The sequence below is a fragment of the Siphateles boraxobius genome, unplaced genomic scaffold, assembly GCF_051911475.1.
Source record: "Siphateles boraxobius isolate OS27281-9 unplaced genomic scaffold, OSU_SipBor_1 26, whole genome shotgun sequence".
Lineage (NCBI taxonomy): Eukaryota > Metazoa > Chordata > Actinopteri > Cypriniformes > Leuciscidae > Siphateles > Siphateles boraxobius.
The window spans coordinates 14,947,593-14,967,065 of NW_027508876.1; the positions used below are offsets into that span (position 1 = coordinate 14,947,593).

The following is a 19,473-nucleotide window of genomic DNA, read 5'->3' on the forward strand; positions in this document are numbered from 1 at the left end:
AATTTAGTAATTTTTATACACTACCGTTCAAAGGTTTGGGGTCTGCAATTATACTTTTATTCAGTTAAGGATGCATTAAATTGATCAAAAGTGACAATAAAGCCATTAATAATGTTACAAAAGATTTACATTTCAAATAAATGTTTTTGGAACTTTCTATTCATAAAATAATCCTAAAAAAGAGCATCATAGTTTCTACTAAAGTATCAAGCTGAAAAACTGTTTTCAACCTTGATCATAATAATAAATGTTTCTGGAGCACCTAATCAGCATATTAGTATGATTTCTGTAGGATCATGTGACACTGAAGTAATGATGCTCAAAATTCAGCTTTTGACATGACAGGAATAAATTACATTTTCAAATATAAAACAGTATTACTGTTTTTTAACTGTATTTTTGATCAAATAAATGCAGCCATGGTGAGCATAAGAGTCATTTAAACGGTAGTGTAATTTATCTAGAAACTCTCGAAGACCAAACTTCAACTAAATAGGGTGTTTTTACTGGATGTTTGCTGTGTGTGTGTTCATAGATTTCGGTGCGCCGCGGCCAGGTCATCCCGGCAGAGCTCCTCCGGTCAGAAGTGTGTCTTTGGAAATGAACATGCCTGCTAAAGGCGCTCAGCAGGGTCAGTACCCTCTGATGAGGAACAACAGCCCCTACTCACTCATGCAGCAGCAAGGCATGATGGGTAACCACAGTGGCATGCCTGGTCAGCCCAACATGGTCAATGCAGGTGAGTTTTAGCTGGGGTCATAGGTGCAGCATTGAAAGGACTTTAAATGTGCAGTAACAAAAAATAAAGGACAAAATGAAGCGTGTCTGTAGAACATATGCCCCCCCCCCCCCCCCCCCACTTAACGCCTACTATGAGAGGAAAGTTCCAATGCCGCCTCGACCATGTGCAAACCAAAGTTTCAGTGTGATCACTGATCCACAGTCAAGTGTGACGCTGTTAGCCAAGAGAAAGACAAATGTGTAAAACGGCACAAAAGTGTTGAGTCAGATCAAAAGTTTTGTTTGTGTGTGGTGGGTTGCATTCGCGAGCATGTGAATGTGCACATAAGGTGAGATATGAATGACTCATAACCTTTGGAAAGAATTGCAAGGTTGCTTTTCTGATCAAACTGTATCTTTGTGTATTTTTCAGGTGGTCATTTTTTAAATCTCACAGTTTTGTGAATTAAATGGTAACACTTTAGGGTCCAATTCTCACTATTAACTAGTTGCTTATTAGCATGCATATTACTAGGATAATTAGTACTTATAAAGCATATATTAACAACTACCTTACTATAAATAATCAGTAATTAGGAGTTTATTTAGGCTTAAGTCATAGTTAATAGTTTGTTAGGACGCTAATCTAAAGTGTGACCTATATTTTATATGGACCATTATTTTTTCCAATAGATCTAATTTATTTTGTCACTTGACCCTTCGTTTAGGTCTGGCCCACTTTGTTACTGTCGCTAACTCTTACAGGCTTTACAAAACGAATGAAGACTGACACAATCCCCAGTAACTTAAGATGTACTGAAATATTTTGTTCTCTTAGTCCCTCTTATTAGAGACCCTGTATCAACATTTTACCTTATTTTGGGATATTTTCCGTAAAACCGCTGGAAAACCTCGGACTTGACAGCACTGAAGATCTCTTAAAAACAGTCATGTCATGAAATATTATTGCAATCAAAAATAACTGTCTAGTTTAATGCATTTTTGAGTAATCCTATGTTATGTCTTAACTTTTGATCAATTTTATGCATCCTTGCTGAATAAAAGTTAATGTCTTTTTTTTTTATCATACTGTCCACAAACTTTTGAACGCTAGCGTAAATTCTCAGTTTCAATCAAAACAAATGTCGCATTACACCTTTGTATTAAACAGAAGTTTCCTTCAAATTAAAAGCCCTTTTCTTTCTCTGTTTTTTTTTTTTTAAAGGAGTCATGGGTAATAACGTTTCCCGTGTAGGAATGCAGCAGGACGGTTGGGGCGCACAGGGTCCTGGTCCCGTCGGTAGCGCGACCTCACCCGCCACAGCTGCTCCCGCCGGTCAGCACCCAATCCCGCAGGGGGCGCTCCACGCTCGCATGGTGGCCAACTCTGGCACAGGCATGCCCATGAGGCCCAACAGCCAGCCTGGACCCAGACAGATGCTTCAGTCCCAGATGATGACCAATGGTAAATGTCCACAGAGCAGATATTTCGAAGTGCCTTCTAAATTAGCTTTTATTCCGGACCCTTACATGCTTTATTCAGTGGCTTATTTACTTATTCAATCCTATTTGCGGAAGAAGAAAAAAAAGGTCTGAATAATCTTTTCTGCTGTTTTAAACCTTTTGTCATCTTCGGTTTCTTCCTCAGCCCAGTCAAACATGGACATGGGCATGGCTGGCCACCAGTTTCCCCAGCAACAGGCACCGCCCAATCAGACGGCTCCATGGCCAGACAGTGTGATGCCTATAGAGTCGGTGCCATTTGGGAACCAGAACAGGTAAACAGCATTTATTATTGTCACTATTGTTAGACCGTCTGCTTTATTGGAGGCGTGTGCTGTGCGCACATGTTGATTTTGTACTTCCTTAGCAAAATAGCTTGACAAATGCACTCAGATGTAATCCATCATTCATGTCTCAATTACTGAATCAGAGTCCGTGTCTCTGTCAGCTCCATATACAGCGGTTCTCAGGAGGATGTGCTGTGCCCTCCCCCCTCCGAGGGTCCGGCCGATGAGGGCGCTCTCCTCAGCCAGCTCTACACGGTCCTCAAAGATTTTGATGGTCTAGAGGAGATAGACCGCGCACTCGGTATCCCGGCATTAGTGGGACAGGTACATAGTGCATTTTTCTTTTACAATCCAGTCCCTTTTTTCTTTCACTGTATTGACTATCTTTCACTTTACCTAGTGATGCACAGACATAAAGTTTACGATTAAACAAAAAACAAAAATAAAGTTTATTTAATAATCAATTAATCAAATTTGCATGAGCTCAAAACTGACCGTGTTTCCTTTCCTTTCATAATAATTATCCGTCATGTTACTATAGACAATGTTTGTTTTTTTGTTTTTTACTAAAAATAGAACTATTATCTCCACTTCTGACACTACTTTTATTTTCAATAACCAAAAATGTCTCAAATTTATTAAATAATCAACACTCAGTTCTAGTACTATATATAAACATTTAAATTTTTATATCAACTTTTCTTTATATAATTGATATAATTGTTTCTTCTCCAATCTTTAGATTTTATAATATAAACTTTTAAACAGTAGCTCTAGTAAAAACATGTTATCATGACAGATTTATTCTAACATAAGTTAGATAATGAAGTAGAAATATTAAGAATATGTAGTATAGTACATATATTTAGCAATATTCTCCTCTAGAGTTATTTTTTTGTAGCCAGCCCACCAGTTGTGGACATTGAATGGCTTTCCTGAGGTAAATATAATGTTATGTGACATTAACAAGCTTTTTTATTGATGTCTTTACGCAGTTGAAACACTGATGCGATTACATGAGACATGATTATTTTTCCCCAGAAATTTTCATTTGCTCATATTTCTATGCATCACTATAAAATCCAGAACCATCTGTTTTATATGTACCAGTTATTAATATTGCACATACACGAGACATACAGTAAATAACGTGTATTATTGCTTGTTAAAGTGTAACTGTATCCTCATCCTTGTGTTCAGGCCCAGCCGGTGGAGCAGGATCAGTTCTCCGGTCAGGACCCGGGTATGATGATGGATCAGAAGCCGCCCATGTACAGCCAGCAGCAGTACACTGCGTCCCAGGCCCACATGCAGCAGAGCGGGTACACACCCATGCAGGACCCCAGCTTCCACGGCATGACGGGACAGATGGGACAGAGGCCGGGATACCCCATGCTCCGTGTGCCGGCCAGACCAGGACTCAGGCCCACCGGGGTCGTCCCTAACCAACCCAATACACTCAGACTGCAGCTTCAACACAGGCTACAAGCACAGCAGGTATAGTTTATACACCCAGAGCGTGATTTAAAGTAGAATAAAAGTGGTTATATTAGTATTTCTTGTTTATATTATTTTCTGTTGATACAATCAATATTAAGCACAGTGATCATTTAGTTCACCCAAAACATTTTAATGTTTTGCAGAATGTTGGTAACCAAACGGTTTTGTTAATCATAAACTTAAAAAAAAAAACTGGACAAAATAACAAAGACATTCTCAAAATAGCGTCTTTCATTTTTAGATGAACTATGCCTTTAACAAAACCCTTTAAAGTGGATATAAACAACACAATAGAAAGCTTTCCCTGCTTTGTTTTGTTTTTACAGTTAGTTAATTGGTGACACTTAGCTTTGTTAATCCAAAGATTTAATGCATAATCTTTGTCTACACACACACACACACACACACACACACACACACACACACACACACAAGCTAAAACTATGATTTAATGTAAATCAGTACCGTCTGTGGTTAGCTGCCCCCTGCTGGACATTTCAGGAATTGTTCCTTGACCTCATTTGGGTTTATTTAGGGGTCATCACTCATAACTGTATGGTGTCTGATAATTTGAATATACAAGCAGTAATTATATATAATGTTATCATTATTATTTAAAATATTATTTTATTTTATTTTAAAAATATATAGACATTTTTTTTTAAATAATCTTTCCATTTTTTCTTGTTATATAGTATATTAATAGTATATTTGTAATATTTGCACAACAGTGGCATTCCAAGACTGATGATATTTTGTATTACAGCCCTAGAATGTTTTATGCTACATAGAATTCCAATTTCATGGGCCATAACGAAACTTTTGATGACAGAGCAAAAATTAACTAAAAATCTTGTCCTGTTGTGTGTGGAATGCCTTTTATTGGTGATAAAATTCTTGTTTGTCAAGCTGATCAGTATCATACAAACAAGAGTGTTTGTCATGCGTTTGTGTCTCTCCCAGAATCGTCAGCCTATGATGAATCAGATGCCTGGAGTGTCAAATATGAACCTACCTCTAAGACCTAACGTTCCAAATCAGGTATGCCCAATCGGTTCCTGCATGCTCTCTGCTGCGCCGAATGTCGAAGCTTGCCTAAATAACACGCAGAACTGTCTCTGTCTTCCAGGGGACAATCAACGCTCAGATGCTGGCCCAGCGGCAGAGAGAGTTGCTGAGTAATCACTTGCGTCAGCGTCAGCTGGACCAACAGCGACAGCAACAACAACAGCAGCAGCAGCAGCAGCGCAGCATGGTCATGCGAGCCCAGGGTCTCAACCTGCCGCCCAACATGGCCTCCGCAGGCATGCCCGGAACCATGAGCAACCCGCGGATCCCACAGGCCAACCCCCAGCAGTTCCCTTATCCGCCCAACTACGGTACAGGACTGGCCTCGCCGCCCCCCTCCACCAGCCCTTTCTCCCCCAGTTCTCCCAACCTCCCCGCCCCCCAGCTCCTCTCCCACAGCGCCATGCATGGCTCTCAGATGAGTCTAGCTAACCAGGGGATGCTGGGCAGTCTGAGCGGACAGTTTGGGGCTGTTATGAGCCCTCAAATGCAGCACAGTGCCTTTCAGTTCCCCAGCTCAGGTACTGCCTGCCCTTTCTCTCTGTCTGTGTGTCATGCGCTTTCACACACACGCACAAACACCTGCGACCAGCAACGCTAATGGCTTAACTTGTGTGATCGGGAGCGTACTGTGAAAAATCAGGGGCCAGTCAACATGGTTTAATTAGAAACATGATAGTTCTGATGCAGGTCAGCGGTGTAAAAATACTATTCCAGCAACTATAGTGATATCTGATCTTAATATTCAAAAATATATAAATGCAGAAATTATCGTTCTGACTTCATTTACTCACCCTCGTGTTGCTCCAAACACTTTGGCTTTTTGTCTTCTGTGGAGCACGAAAGCTGACTTTTATTTCCTAACCAGCTTTTTTGAATAAAGACTAGACTCCAAAATTACAACAACAAAAAAAACATCATTAATGTATCATAAGTGGTTTATGTATTTTATTCAGTAGCCAGGATATTCTTAAAAATTCACCTTTTTGGTTCCATGGAGAGAAGAAAGCCAGGTTGTAATTAAAAAGAATAAAGCTGAAATCAAATAAAATAGAAATATTAGATGGAAAAACTTAAATGAGAATTAGAAATGTTGCCTTGGCAACTAACTGAAATAGATAAAGTTCTAAAACTAATAATACTGAAATAAAAATAAATTCAAGCTAAATAGAAATATTCAAAAAAAATGATAAGAACATTAACAAAATTACATGACGACATGACATGAGGGCAAGTAAATAATGACAGTATTTAAATTTAGGTTTTGAATGAATAAGAGATTTGTACACTGTAAAAATTACATTACCGATTACCGAAGTTATAACAACACATATTTTTACATTACTGTAACTCATCAAAATAAGTTAAGGGATTTTTTTTTGCAAGTTATACAAGATTCAAAAATTGTTTTAAGTCAGTTAAATGTAATTTAAGTTGAAATGACTTAAATAGCCAAGTTGATTGTACTTAAAATTTTAAGGCAGTATTTATTTTACAGTGTAGTTTCAGGACTATATTATGTACTGTATTATAAGATTAGATGCCGCCATAAAACTAAAGACCAAAATTCACTTGTCTAGTAACATTACGTATGTTCCTATTTATAATCTGAATTGAGCTGTTTCGGGGAATATTTAGCCTTTTAAATATCTGTTTGTAGTTGTTCAGTCAAGTACTGTAAGGTAATAGCTTATTTAGCACTTTATGCTGGTTAAGTAGGATTAATTAAGTCTTTTTATTTATGTAGTGCTCTTGAAACATCATAATGGTTACAGCAGAAGGTGGCACTAGAGGGCAGAAGAGTCACTTGAATGTTTCCCGCACATTAAAATTAAATGCATGTAATCAGAATATATTACAGGAATATTCCAGCTCATTTAGGACTTAATATCTATGGGCAGCATGCTGTCTATTACCACAAAATATCATTATGATTTGCCGCTCAGTTTGTAAAAACAAATAGTTTGATAATTTGCATATTTTAAACTGCCACCTGCTCAGTGACCCTGTTAGGCTTCCATTGGAATTACATTTGATGAACTGCATTTTGCATTCTTTTTTTACAAACTGAAGAATGAGAAATTATTCTGTGGTAATCAGCAGAATTCAACAGATCCAGACATTAAGAAAATCCAGCTTTGCACTTTGCCACAGTAGATCTTTAGGTAACACATGAGCTCAGAGTCAGTATATCATTATGCAAAAGCTTGTGTTGTGTCAAACTGTTGATAATTGTGGCGTGTCTATGCCTGTGCTGTGTCAGTGTCTGTCCTGCATAGACTAATTGGCTGATGGTGATCAGTGGAGGCGGAGCAGTTGATTTTTAAACCAATTATGCGGTGACCCAGACCCCACCCCCACTCCCCATTCCCGCCCATTACCCACCCACCCCTCTTTTCTCTGGCTGTCTCAGCCACTAACACTAACCTGCATGTGTAACTCTACCTCACTGCCTGCTTATAACACCTCTAAACCCCTCTAGTTAAATATGGGACGCCAGTTCCTCACTTTTGATTATGGAGATGGGCTGAAACACTTCTCAATATGATTTCTGCTTTGAAAAAATTATGATCAGCTAATTAGTTTGTTAATCGAATGATTTTAATTGGTGACCAGTGTTTCTGTGAGTGTGTTTGTGTATGTTTAGATTTTGATTTGTGAATATTTTTAATCAATGTTCCTGTTGTAGTTACAGATTAATTCATTTCTAGGTGCTAAATGTGAATGTTGTCAGAGTGCGAGAGACTGATTATGATGTGAATAGAGTGCTGTACAGTAATACTTATGTTTGTGTTTGATTCTTTGATTGTTTATTTCAAGTCGAGGTTTGTCTTCTCACATCTTGTGTGTGTGTGTGTGTGTCAGGTATGAGTCAGCAGTCAGATGGTGGGTTCGGTGGTGCCGCCACCCCTCAGAGCCCCCTCATGTCTCCCAGGATGGGCCACGCCCAGAGTCCCATGATGCAACAGGCCCAGGGCAACACTTCTTTCCAGTCCTCCGCTGAAATGAACGGCTGGACACAGGGCAACATGAATGCCAACAGGTGCAGCTTTATCACATGACATTCACTCTCTTTCACACAAAATAAGCACCAGTTTTCGGTCGATCCCTTTTGCTAGTAAAGTATGTTGACATATTTGTGATAGCTGTATGTTTTTAAATAGATATTTATAGATATTTATTGATGTTTATACACAATATATATATATACACTACCAATCAAAAGTTTTTTTTATTAATTAAAATGTTTTAAAGAAATTATTCAGCAAAAATGCATTCAATTGATCAAAAATGTCCATCTGTAAATGCATTTATAATGTTCAAAAAGATTGAAATTTCATATAAATGTCGTTCTTTGAATTTTCTAGTCATCAAATAATCCTCATGGTTTCCACAAAAATATTAAGCAGCATAACTGTTTTCAACATTGAGAATAATGAAAAATGTTCATTGAGCAGCAAATCAGCATATTAGAATTCTGAAGAATCATGTGACACTGAAGACTGGAGTGAATTTTACATTTAAAAAAATACTAAAATAGAAAACAGTTCATTTAAATTGTAATAATGTGTCACACCATTACTGTTTTTAATTATATTTTTGAACAAATTAATGCAGCTTTGGTGAGCAATGAAATTTTTATTTTTCAATTATTAAACATAAAAAGTTGTCTTTTCTTAGAAAGAGAATTGGTTGGGAAACATGTGTCCACCTAAAGGGTCTTAAACCTTTATGTGCTTCCCTCCACAGTATGTTCACTCAGCAGTCGCCACCTCAGTTTGGCCAGCAGGCCAATAACAACATGTACAACGGTAACGGCATGAACCTCAACGTGCCCATGGCCACCAACTCGAGCAACATGGGCCAAATGGGCAACCAGATGAGCATGAGCTCAATGAACTCTGGACCTGGGGGCAGCATGGCCAACATGGGCCCTGAACAGGTTAGACACATACAGTCATGATGTGACACCTTCATCTATAAATCGTGTGAATGTTCATTGCCTTTTGGGAACCCATTCAAGCTCCACTGCTCCCAACAAACACCTGAACTAGATGGTTTGAAAGCTCAAGCTACTTTTAAAACCCATCTTTAGAGTGAAACTACTTTGCAGTGCTCGTCAAACTCTCAAACTTTTCATTGCTAATGAAGCCCATTTAAACTCCTCAATGTTCCAGCCAAGAGTTTAGTAAAAGCGTTACACTGTAGATTTATTGGATGCATTTATTTACTCAAACCATTAGACATAAAAGGTCAGACTTTAAGTGTCTGAGGTCACCAAATAGCGTAGTTGACTCTGCAACTAGCTCGTTAATAATTTACTCTAATTATCCTGGGTAATTTTGCAGATGATGCCGAACTAGACGTAATAGAACAGTGATGTGATTAGTCGCTGGCAATTAGTGCCCGTTTGAGGTGGATAAAGAGATCATATATGCAGTCATGTTGGACTTTGAGTGCTAAATATCAGACATGACGTCTATAAGTCAGCTAGTGTTTGACCACACATTCCTGCACTCCCAGAACTCCATCTAACCTAATCTTAATCGTCAGCATTATTGTGGTTTAATCATATAAATAAAAGCTAACTTAACTGTGTATACATTTTGTATATACAGTATACAAATATATACAATATTGTTCAAAAGTTTGAGATCAGTACGATTTTGTTTTTTTAAAATACATTACTACTTTTAGTCAGCAAAGGTGCATTTAATTGAGCAAAAGTCACGACATTTATAATGTTACTACAGATTTCTATTTCAAAGAAAGGCTGTTCGTTTGAACCTTTCTGTTCATCAAACAATCCTGACAAAAATATTTAGCTAAATCGATTATAAGAAATGTTCAAATAGAAAATAGTGATTTTTCGAATTGTAATATTTCACTGTATAACTATTTACTGTATTTTTGATCAAATAAATGCAGCCTTAATAGGTAATGTCTTTCTTCTTTCATTGAAGAAGACATTAACAAAATATTACTGACCCCAAACCATTGAATTTTCTTAATATGTTGTTCTTCAAAAATAGTTCTTTAGTATGTTTACTTAAGTGATGCACTCCCTCGCCAGTTCTTTTTTATGCTTTACAAAGTCCGCTGCAGCTTTTAAGCTTCATTAAATAGTATGAATATTTAACCAAGTTGCATGGGTTTGATCGTGTGCACTTGGTGTTGTTATAAGTCCACAGGCCGTTGAAATCTCAGTCCGCTGATTTATTCCCAAGATGTGTGTATAGTCAGTCTTTTAATAATTTAGCATTTTGCCATTAGTGGAGGTTTAATGAATTATTGCACTCTGTTTCTTAGCTGTAATTATCTCTTCATGGCAACACAAAGTTTGGCATTACAACACATTTTAGTGAGGAGGGGTACATGAAACTGGGTTAACAGAGCTTTTAAAAAGTACTTTACCTGACATGATTTATTACAGTGTATCTTTTGCCATATAACATCCCCCTCATATAAGCATATTCTCTTATATTTTGTTGAGTATACATTGTTAAAAACTTATGGTAACACTTTAGATTAGCGTTACAGTTCTCACTTTTAACTAACTATTAACTATGACTTTTTCCTCAATGATAGTAAGGTAGTTGTCAAGTTTAGGTGTTGGGTAGGATTAAGGGATGTAGAATATGGTCATTCAAAATAAGTCATTAATATATGCTTTAAAAGTACTAATAACAGCCAAAATCCTATCCTACATGCTAATAAGCAACTAGTTAATAGTGCGAATTGAACCCTAAATGACTCTAATATGATTATGGTGACTTAAATGATTTAAATATATCAGAATAAACGTAATGAGTAAAATACGAAAAAACACATTGACAGTGAGTGTGTTTACATGCACGTCTTTAAGCCAAGTAGGCTACCACTTTACTTCTCGCCAGCGTTTTTTTGTTTTGTTTTTAAGTTGCCAGTCACCATCAGCATTTTTGGTAAAATTCACAAAACTTTCATGGCCCCGGGAATATTTTGTTGTGTGAATATCTGAACATGCAATAAATAAAAAAAATCATTAAAAAAAGCTGAGAAAAATTATGTCAATGGCGGGGAAAGAGTTATTAATAAGCTGATAATGCATGTTGTCATTAAAGGGTGGTTCTTCAACTACCGGCACTTTTGGCCTTGTGAACTTGAGGAGGAAAAAGGTGTTCAAATCAAAATTGTCACAGTCTAACAGTTAAATATAACTAGTCTAGTTTAATGATCCATAAGAGAACGCACTTACATTATAAGACAAATTGGTGTTTTTTGAAATGTTTTCCGATCCGCCCTGAACAAATGTCATTTCCATCACATGTAAATATTTGATTATTATTTTAAAATATTATGATATAGATCATTTCTTAACAGTGTAAGACCACTTTCACACATAGTATTACCAGTTTATACCTATATTGCAATTACCATAGATTTGTGGATTAAGTAAATTAATTGTCATGAGGCCCAAACACAAAGCTCACATCCACCACAACCTGAAATATAATATTGGATTGGTTAGATACATTTAAGAAAAATAACTACTTGTGTTATTACATTAAGTGGACCATTATCTCATAAACTATGCAGAAGTTTTTAATGAGTGATTAGAATTTTGTAAATATTTTTAAAAAAGTTATGAGGGGGTGGAAATGACTGAGTTATGTGGAAATCACAATGAATGGACGTCCATGTAGAAAAACAGAAGACATTTATTTGAAACTTTCTGAAACAGACAATTCCGTTTAACAAATCATTAATCTCATTAGTCATTAGTTTGTTTGGTTCTGTTTTGGAATAGGACTGAGACCTCTCTGCAGTTGACTTCCGTGGCATCTTAAAAATAGATGAAAAGGCATTTCAACAAATATATATTTGAATAAATACATTAGCATTGAATGTGTTGGAAATGACAACCCTGCAGTATTTTGTTAAAAAAAAATCCAAGCTAGTATTACAGATTAGCTATGAGTTGGTAGCTAGCATTATATGCATGCAAAATACATCTATTTATGTTAAAAAATCTATTTATTTACAAACTCAATTGATGTTACGCCATGTGTGGAAATGACATGTAATAAAAATATTTTCATTTCAAGCAATATTTACCTTGAGTTTTCTTCTCCAAGTTGGTGAAGAAATTAAAAATCTCCTCCATGTCAGACATGTGCTGTGATGTCATTGTTCATCTCCATAGAAACTACCCAAACAATCTTTCAAAAAAAACTTTTAAAAGGGACATTACAGCGTTGTGGTGGAAATGACGGCAATACTGTGGGACAACTACATTTTGTTTATAAAATCACATTAATAATTGTCTGACCTTAAATACCACAATTATGTTTTGATTATTTTACTGATACTGTATACCGTCATATTAAAATAAAATAGATAAATCATTCTTTACACTTTCTTTTTCATTATTGAAGATCAGAAGTCTGGGTGTGGGACAAGCACAAAACAGCAATATTTGCATCTATAATGTTTAAAAAGGTGAAAAAATCATCGTAGACTATCGGTAAAAAGTTTCAAAAGTACTTTCATTGTAAAGTTAAATATGAAAGTGTGAATTTTTCAAAATTAAATGTTTTTTTATAAAATATGATCAAAGGACATGAAAGTGCCCATAGTCTAAGAATTGCCCTTAAATGTGTTAACATGTGTTCCTTTATCATAGTAAGGTCATAAACACTTAAGCATAAACCAATCGATATTGCCCCTTACTTTGATTTTGCCCATAATAAAAGGACAGTTCACCCAAAAATGAAAATTCTGTCATCGTTTACTCATCCTCAAGTTGTTCCAAACCTGTATGAGTTTCTTTCTTCTACTGAACACAAAAGAAGTTATTTTTAAGAATATAGTTAACCAAACTGCCAATGGGCCCCATTGACTTCCATAGTATGGAGAAACACAATACAGACTCAAAATTATTACTGACATTCTTCAAAATATCTTATTTTGTGTTCAGCAGAAGAAAGAAACTTATACAGGTTTGGAACAACTTGAGAGTGAGTTTAACCTGCGTTCTGTCGTCTGTGTGGTATGTAACAGGACAGCATCCTTACTGCGATTTAAATTGAAGATTTTCACTACGGGGGAATAACCAGATTTTTTAAAATAAAGTCTTATAAATGCAGTTTACTTGCGTTGCCAAGCTATTGGTCTGCATGTAAATCAGGACATCTGGTTAAATTGATAACTCCCTAAAATCAGCTTATTTAGTGTATATCTGTGTGAATGTTAATGTGATCAATGACAACAACCACATATTTAAGAACAGATATGCAAGGAACATCACATGACGCATAACTTAAAGCATGCACAACAACACCACTAAATAACCCAGCAAACAATAAAACAGAAGTTCACATGATTTATTCATACTATGATGCATGCCGTAGGAGCCGTAGCCCTGACTCCAGCACTGCAGACATCACTATAGAGTGCTGCAGGGATGACATGTTTTTATAGGCCGAAACCCAGAAACATGTTAGCATTTTAGCTCTCAATGGTTTTTTTTAATTTTTTTATGGATTTTGGTTTAAAGCCTGAAATAACGTCTGCGGTGAACACAAGCTCAAGATGACAAAAACACACCTCACTCTTGATTTGTTTAGAAGCTTTTACGTGTTTTCAAAAAGGTGGTTGTTAACATGTTGCTTAATGGGACTACAGAGATTGTAAACTCGGGTAAACTCATCTATGCACTACTCTGCTTTCACAGCCTTACATGTTTATAATCATGCTATTACAAACTATTCTAACTCACACTTTCAGGGAAAATTTTCTTTTTTTTAAACTTAAGTTTCCAGAAGCTTGGTGGCCGTGGTGATGTTGAATGACTTAGGTGTAGTTCGTTTACAGCCTAAGATTTATTTCTTGAGATTGTATTTAGGCTTCAGTTCTTCAAAATTCATAAAAGTTGTTAATTTGTGAAAATGATCTTGATGGGCAAATCGTGTAAGTATCAGAAACTTTTGTTGATCACAGATCTCATTCAAAAAATCCTATTGGGTTTTTGTCGAGGGAACCAGGGTAATGCTATCTTCCGGTTTGGCCTACAAAAATACATTATCACTGCAGCACTCCATTACCTATTAGACAAATTAAGTTGTCATTTTACAACTGATATGAACACTCTAGTATAAAAAAAATGGCTCATACATGATTTCGGTGAAAAATGTAGGTGTCTTTTTGTTTTTCATTTTATGAATGCTCACTGTCAAGTCTAAGACCCAGTTTCTCTCTCTCTCTCTCTCTCTCTCTCTCTCTCTCTCTCTCTTCACAGCAGAAGTATTGTTGACACGGGGCAGACGACATCACAATGCAGTAAACTGAGTTTAATGAAGATTTTTCATGAGTGATGTTCAGCTGCAGCGTGATCAAGGAGAGTTTGGAGTGATGCTGTGCTATTTAAGCTGCTATCGGGGCCGTACGGGTCTTTAGAGAGCCTGTCTACTGCCCCCTACTGGACATCTCTTGAGGATGCATCAGGGGTACTGGAGCTCGGAGGGGACGGACACTCTCCCTCACTCTCTCTCACACGCGCACACACACACACACACACACACACACACACACACTGACACTTTGATCTTCTGGACCTAGAGCCCCCTCCCACCCCCTCAGTCGAGCACGGCCTTCTGTCTCGTACTTACACCGTGAGCCCTTTCCGTCAGTCTGCTCCGTTGCATTCACCGTAGTGTGACTTAGGTCTCCCCTGTCAGTGGCATCGGAATCCTTGTCTCCCATGAATGTATTCCTCCCTCTCTTTTTCTCTGTCTTCTCATTTCTTCGTCTGGACTTCAGGCTCTTCTTAAGAAGACGTCCTATTGCCCAACCATGTTTTTCTCTGACTCCTTTCCAATCTGACGTTCCAAAAACAGGCAAGAATACTGCATTTGAAATGCACGCTCAAAATTCAGCCACTTTGCCTTTTTGTTTTCTTTATTGTTTTGTTTCAGAGTGCAAATAAAGATAGAATGATGTTGAAACGACATCTATATAGATTATGAGAATCCAGATGATGGTTTGTAAAATTAGCTTGATTTAGTCAAGAGGTTTATTGTGTATTAAATTAAGTTTTATTCTAATGTATAGTTCGTTTTTTAATAACAGTGTAGATTTCTTTATAAACCATCAGTTAGAAAGAGAAAAATCACTGAGAGTGCATACAAAATGCCTCAGCATAAGATAAAGTTCAACATGGATTTTGTTTTCCTTGGTCCAGTAGTTTCAGAGAGAAGGTGATTTTGTTGTGGTTAGTCAAATGAAATGCTGGTAGATTGTAAATACCAATTCTGGGGGGTGGGGGGGAATCGGTTTCATATTATATTTAAATTTTTCCCCCCCAGTATATTTCCCCTTCCTCCCCTCAAATTCCAGTCTTAACTGTTTCTGGAACTAGGACGGAGTTTCTCTCCACGAGCATGTTCGCTTGGCGGGAAGATTAGGATGTGCTGATTCCTGTGGTACTAAGGAAGGGGGAGCTGGGGTCAGGTGGCTCTTCTTTCCTGGGTGGGGGTCTGGGAGGGTGCTGTGTGTACAGTGTACAGATACTCGCTTGCTTCTAAGCCTTTAGCCGGGAGCCCCACCGGAGGAACCCAACACAGCCATAAACTCAACACTGAAGCCTGCTTTCTTTGTTGTGTGGAGTGACGTGCTTCATGCCAGATGCTATAGGTACAAGCAGAATCCGGTGTGTGTAAGAAAAGACAACAAGCAATAAATATTACTTGAGGTTTTCTTTTGCTTTGTTTTGTAATTTTTGTACAGGACTTTGCAGGAGACACATTTTTGCTCCCCGGTTTAAACTCAGTATTAAAAACAGATTTTTTTATTGTGCTTTCTATTTTGAGAAAAAACACACACAAACGAGATGTCCAAATCAACTTGTTTCTCAGTTAAAAGCAGGTTTTAGTTCTGGTGTAGCCAAAAAAAAAAAAGAATCCATAAAGCAGCATTGGTGTTTTACGTGGCTATTCCTACATTCACACATTGTTCGCCATCTTGAAAACATCAACGGTTCAGGATTTGGATCAACGGTCACTACAAACACGTAAACTCTTATCGCTGTAATGTTCGCAATACAGTCTTTGTTTTCTAGCCTATTTGAGGACTAAGCCAAATTTCCTCGACTTTGAATTGATCGGTAGACTTACACATGCCACTTTCTTTTTGTTTTCGTCTCATGTCTGCACACAGGTTGTATCGGGGTTAGATTGTCAGCCTTTAGCTTTCGCTGAAAATATCGCCATGTCATCTGTGTTTAAGCTGGTGTGTTTAAAAAAGTAGCCTACTAGGTCTACATGTTTTAAGTATTCTGTGTGTACCAGCAGCAACTGAAGTTTGCGACGACCAGCTCTGTCATTATTCGCTGAAGGTGCCGTGGTTGTGTACGAATATACCTGGTGTTTTGGTATAGCTTTAGCTTTTCCTTTTAAACACTGTAAATACAATTTTGATTTCTCATTGTTTGGGGTGAAGCGTCACTCTGGCCACCATTCAAAATGTTCTGTATCCTTTGAGAAACACCTGCATTCTCATGTGGGATATAATCGATTTCAATAAACCCGCTAGCATTTGTCGACTAAAACGAGTACTTATTTATTCCAAGCTTTTTTTTATCACAATTTCGATGAATGTTGGATGCCTTGAACAAGGACTGACATCCATACGCATCTATACTTCTATCATATTGGAGAAAAGCCAGTTTTGAGGTCGCACATGTACCACTACCCTCTGCAAAGTCCAAAGATTGTCAAGATTTTGAAATAAATATAAGCCATGATGTGAAGGTGGTGCAGAGTTTTCTAGACTTTTTATCAGTGCTAGTGCAAAAGAGCCATTTGTCCTCAAATAAAGAAATAAATCAATGGAGTTGTACCGGCTATTGAATTTCCTAAAATGATTTGTCTTTACCTTATACCTTTTGATTTTGTTTTTCTGAGACTTTAAACGTGTTTTGTATAGTCTGCCAATTTCTTAGAGCTAAATGCAACAACCTTGAAATGCTATAACTTAGCATATTGCCTTAGATCTGTTTTACCGTCTTGTATATTACAAAAGTTGTCTGTATTATATTTGTATAGCGAATCATTGAAGGGATCGACCAGTTCATCAATGGATACGTAAAGAACTCTCTCTCTCTCTCTCTGTCTGTCTCTCCCTCTCTCCCTCACTCTCCTCAAGTCTCAATATTGCTCATTTTCCATGTTTTGTTTGTGATCAGTTGTGGGTTTTATTATTTTGTACAGTCCTGATTTTACCCTCTCAGTTATGTGTGAGAATGAAGACGATGCAATGGGAAATCGAAGCAATATGTAATTTATAAGGACTTTTTGGAGAAAGCTTACAGTGTTGCGCTCCTGAGATGTATTTTATTTCCCAGTTGTGGTCACATTAACATCTCTGTTCATCCGCATCGATGTGTGTAATCTTAGTGTGAGCCTTTTATGCAAAGTTAGATATACCGAGAGAAATTTAAATACAGTTATGCAAGTTGTCAACTAATATGGCTTTGCTGATGCTATTTGATGTTGAATCAAATTGAATTGTAAATAAAGAATTCTGTTATTGCAACATTTATAATCATCTCATGGTTTATGTTTTCCATTTTACAGAGAAAATGATGAACAGCTCTTTCTAAAATAAATAGCTTTTTAAAAGTTGGAAAACCAACTTTTTGGCATAGTTCGTATAGGTTAAAATAATAATGGTGCGCTTGCCAAACCACGTGAATAAATGAATGTAGTGGCAAAACCTTAATTCCACAAAACGTGTTTATTCAATGTAAAATAAAAATTGCTTTATACACATTGAAGACAAAAAACAACACCCGTTACACAGGAACTGGATGATTAGTGTATTTATTACTATAGTGTATCTATAATAGAATATCATAAGAGATAATAACGAAGTAGCCTACGATCTATTAAGATGTGCCTTAAAACCGCAAAACTTTTTATAATTATTAAATAATATACAAATAAATGTAGGCTATTATTATATAAGTATTCGAAATATTGTTAATAATGACAGTAACAAATGATTGTTGTTATTTGTGGTTCCTAAAAAAATTTATGGTTACGCTTTATTTTATACATTAAAGTACTGAGTAGCTATAACAATAATTAACATGTACTTAGGGTTAAGATTTGGTTTGGTTTAGGTTGCAATTAGTTAGTTGCAACTAACAGTAAATTAGTTGCAATTGTGCATAATTTACAATTATTACTATAGTAAGTACATGTAACGTGTAACTAGGACACTTGTAATAATGTTATCAAGTTTTTGCTTGATAGTTTATTTTTTGGTGTTATATTTTTTGGTCTAAAAATACAAATTTGACCCAGCAGAACTTAATGATTATAATGAATTAAGTATTATTGTTCTTTTTATTTAGGACTAATTATGGTACCTCAAAATGCATGATTCGATTGTGTTAAAGTAAAAAAGAAAAAAGTCCTGCGGCAAGACCTATCTTTTTACATTTTTATTTAAAATACCTTTTTTGTAATAAAATTCCCTCTAATTGTATTCATACGTTTAAAGCACATCTGGCTGCAAAGTGTCAATGAATTTGAAACTTCGTTTTCACGATATAAAATGATCTAAAACTGAAATTTATAAAAGTATGCTTTACCTTAAAGTTACCTGGTTGCCTTAAAAGTTGAGTTCGTCGAAATTAAAAATTTGAGTTAATACAATGAAGGAGATTGGCTTAATAAATAGAAATTAAAAATATTGTGTTATCTGAACCACGATAATTAGCCTAAGTTGATTTGACAAAAGAAAAAAGTTTTGTTAAATCATGAAAATGATTTATTTATCTTACAGTGATGCACACGGTTAATTCCCACTATTAAATGCATGCTGCTGCTGACTTTGGTTTTCATAAACAGCCTCTATATCTAAACGGAACTCGTGCAGTTCTCGCCGTTAGGAGCGGTTTACAGTGCGCCTGCAGTAGTTAACACATTAGAGACTGCGGTGCATATGAAAGAGAGCTGTGAGAGGATTCTCAGTGCTGCTACAGCGTGTAAAGTGTAATTCCCTGAGGATGAACCCCAGACTGACCAATGACAGCACAGATCCGGGAAAGGCATCCCCTCTCGAGTAGCTATTCTACACTCAACCATATGTCTTCAGACCTGTCTCAAGCTTCACACACACAAGACCTTAGTTCATCGCTCCTGAACCGCCAAGTAAAGCTTCCCCAAACACAACAGGAGGATCTCAGGACTTGCACAAGTCGCTATATGGTAAGAACATCTTTAAGCAATTACAATTAACACATTTTTTTTCTAGTTTTGAAGACAGCAATAAATTATTTGTGTTTTGTTTTGCATTAACATTATGGATTTAAGGCCACTCTTCATGTGCAATAACCAGCTGAGGTCAG

General features: G+C 36.6%; 1 protein-coding gene across 7 annotated transcripts in view; it reads left to right on the top strand.

Annotated features, from left to right (window-relative positions):
- Positions 1–17,657, top strand: part of ncoa2 (nuclear receptor coactivator 2) — a 102,001-nt gene extending 84,344 nt beyond the window's left edge. For 3 of the 7 annotated variants that reach the window (XM_077244467.1, XM_077244468.1, XM_077244466.1), the window contains exons 13-22: positions 536–739; positions 1,946–2,185; positions 2,369–2,498; positions 2,672–2,834; positions 3,711–4,007; positions 4,974–5,051; positions 5,140–5,599; positions 7,944–8,121; positions 8,829–9,021; positions 14,359–17,657. In XM_077244467.1, coding sequence (XP_077100582.1) covers positions 536–739; positions 1,946–2,185; positions 2,369–2,498; positions 2,672–2,834; positions 3,711–4,007; positions 4,974–5,051; positions 5,140–5,599; positions 7,944–8,121; positions 8,829–9,021; positions 14,359–14,373 — 1,958 coding nt within the window. In that variant the 3' untranslated portion in view covers positions 14,374–17,657. The remainder of the gene's footprint in view (positions 1–535; positions 740–1,945; positions 2,186–2,368; positions 2,499–2,671; positions 2,835–3,710; positions 4,008–4,973; positions 5,052–5,139; positions 5,600–7,943; positions 8,122–8,828; positions 9,022–14,358) is intronic. The other 4 variants (XM_077244471.1, XM_077244470.1, XM_077244472.1 and 1 more) reach the window with 3 other exon arrangements.
- The last annotated feature ends 1,816 nt before the right edge of the window (positions 17,658–19,473 follow it).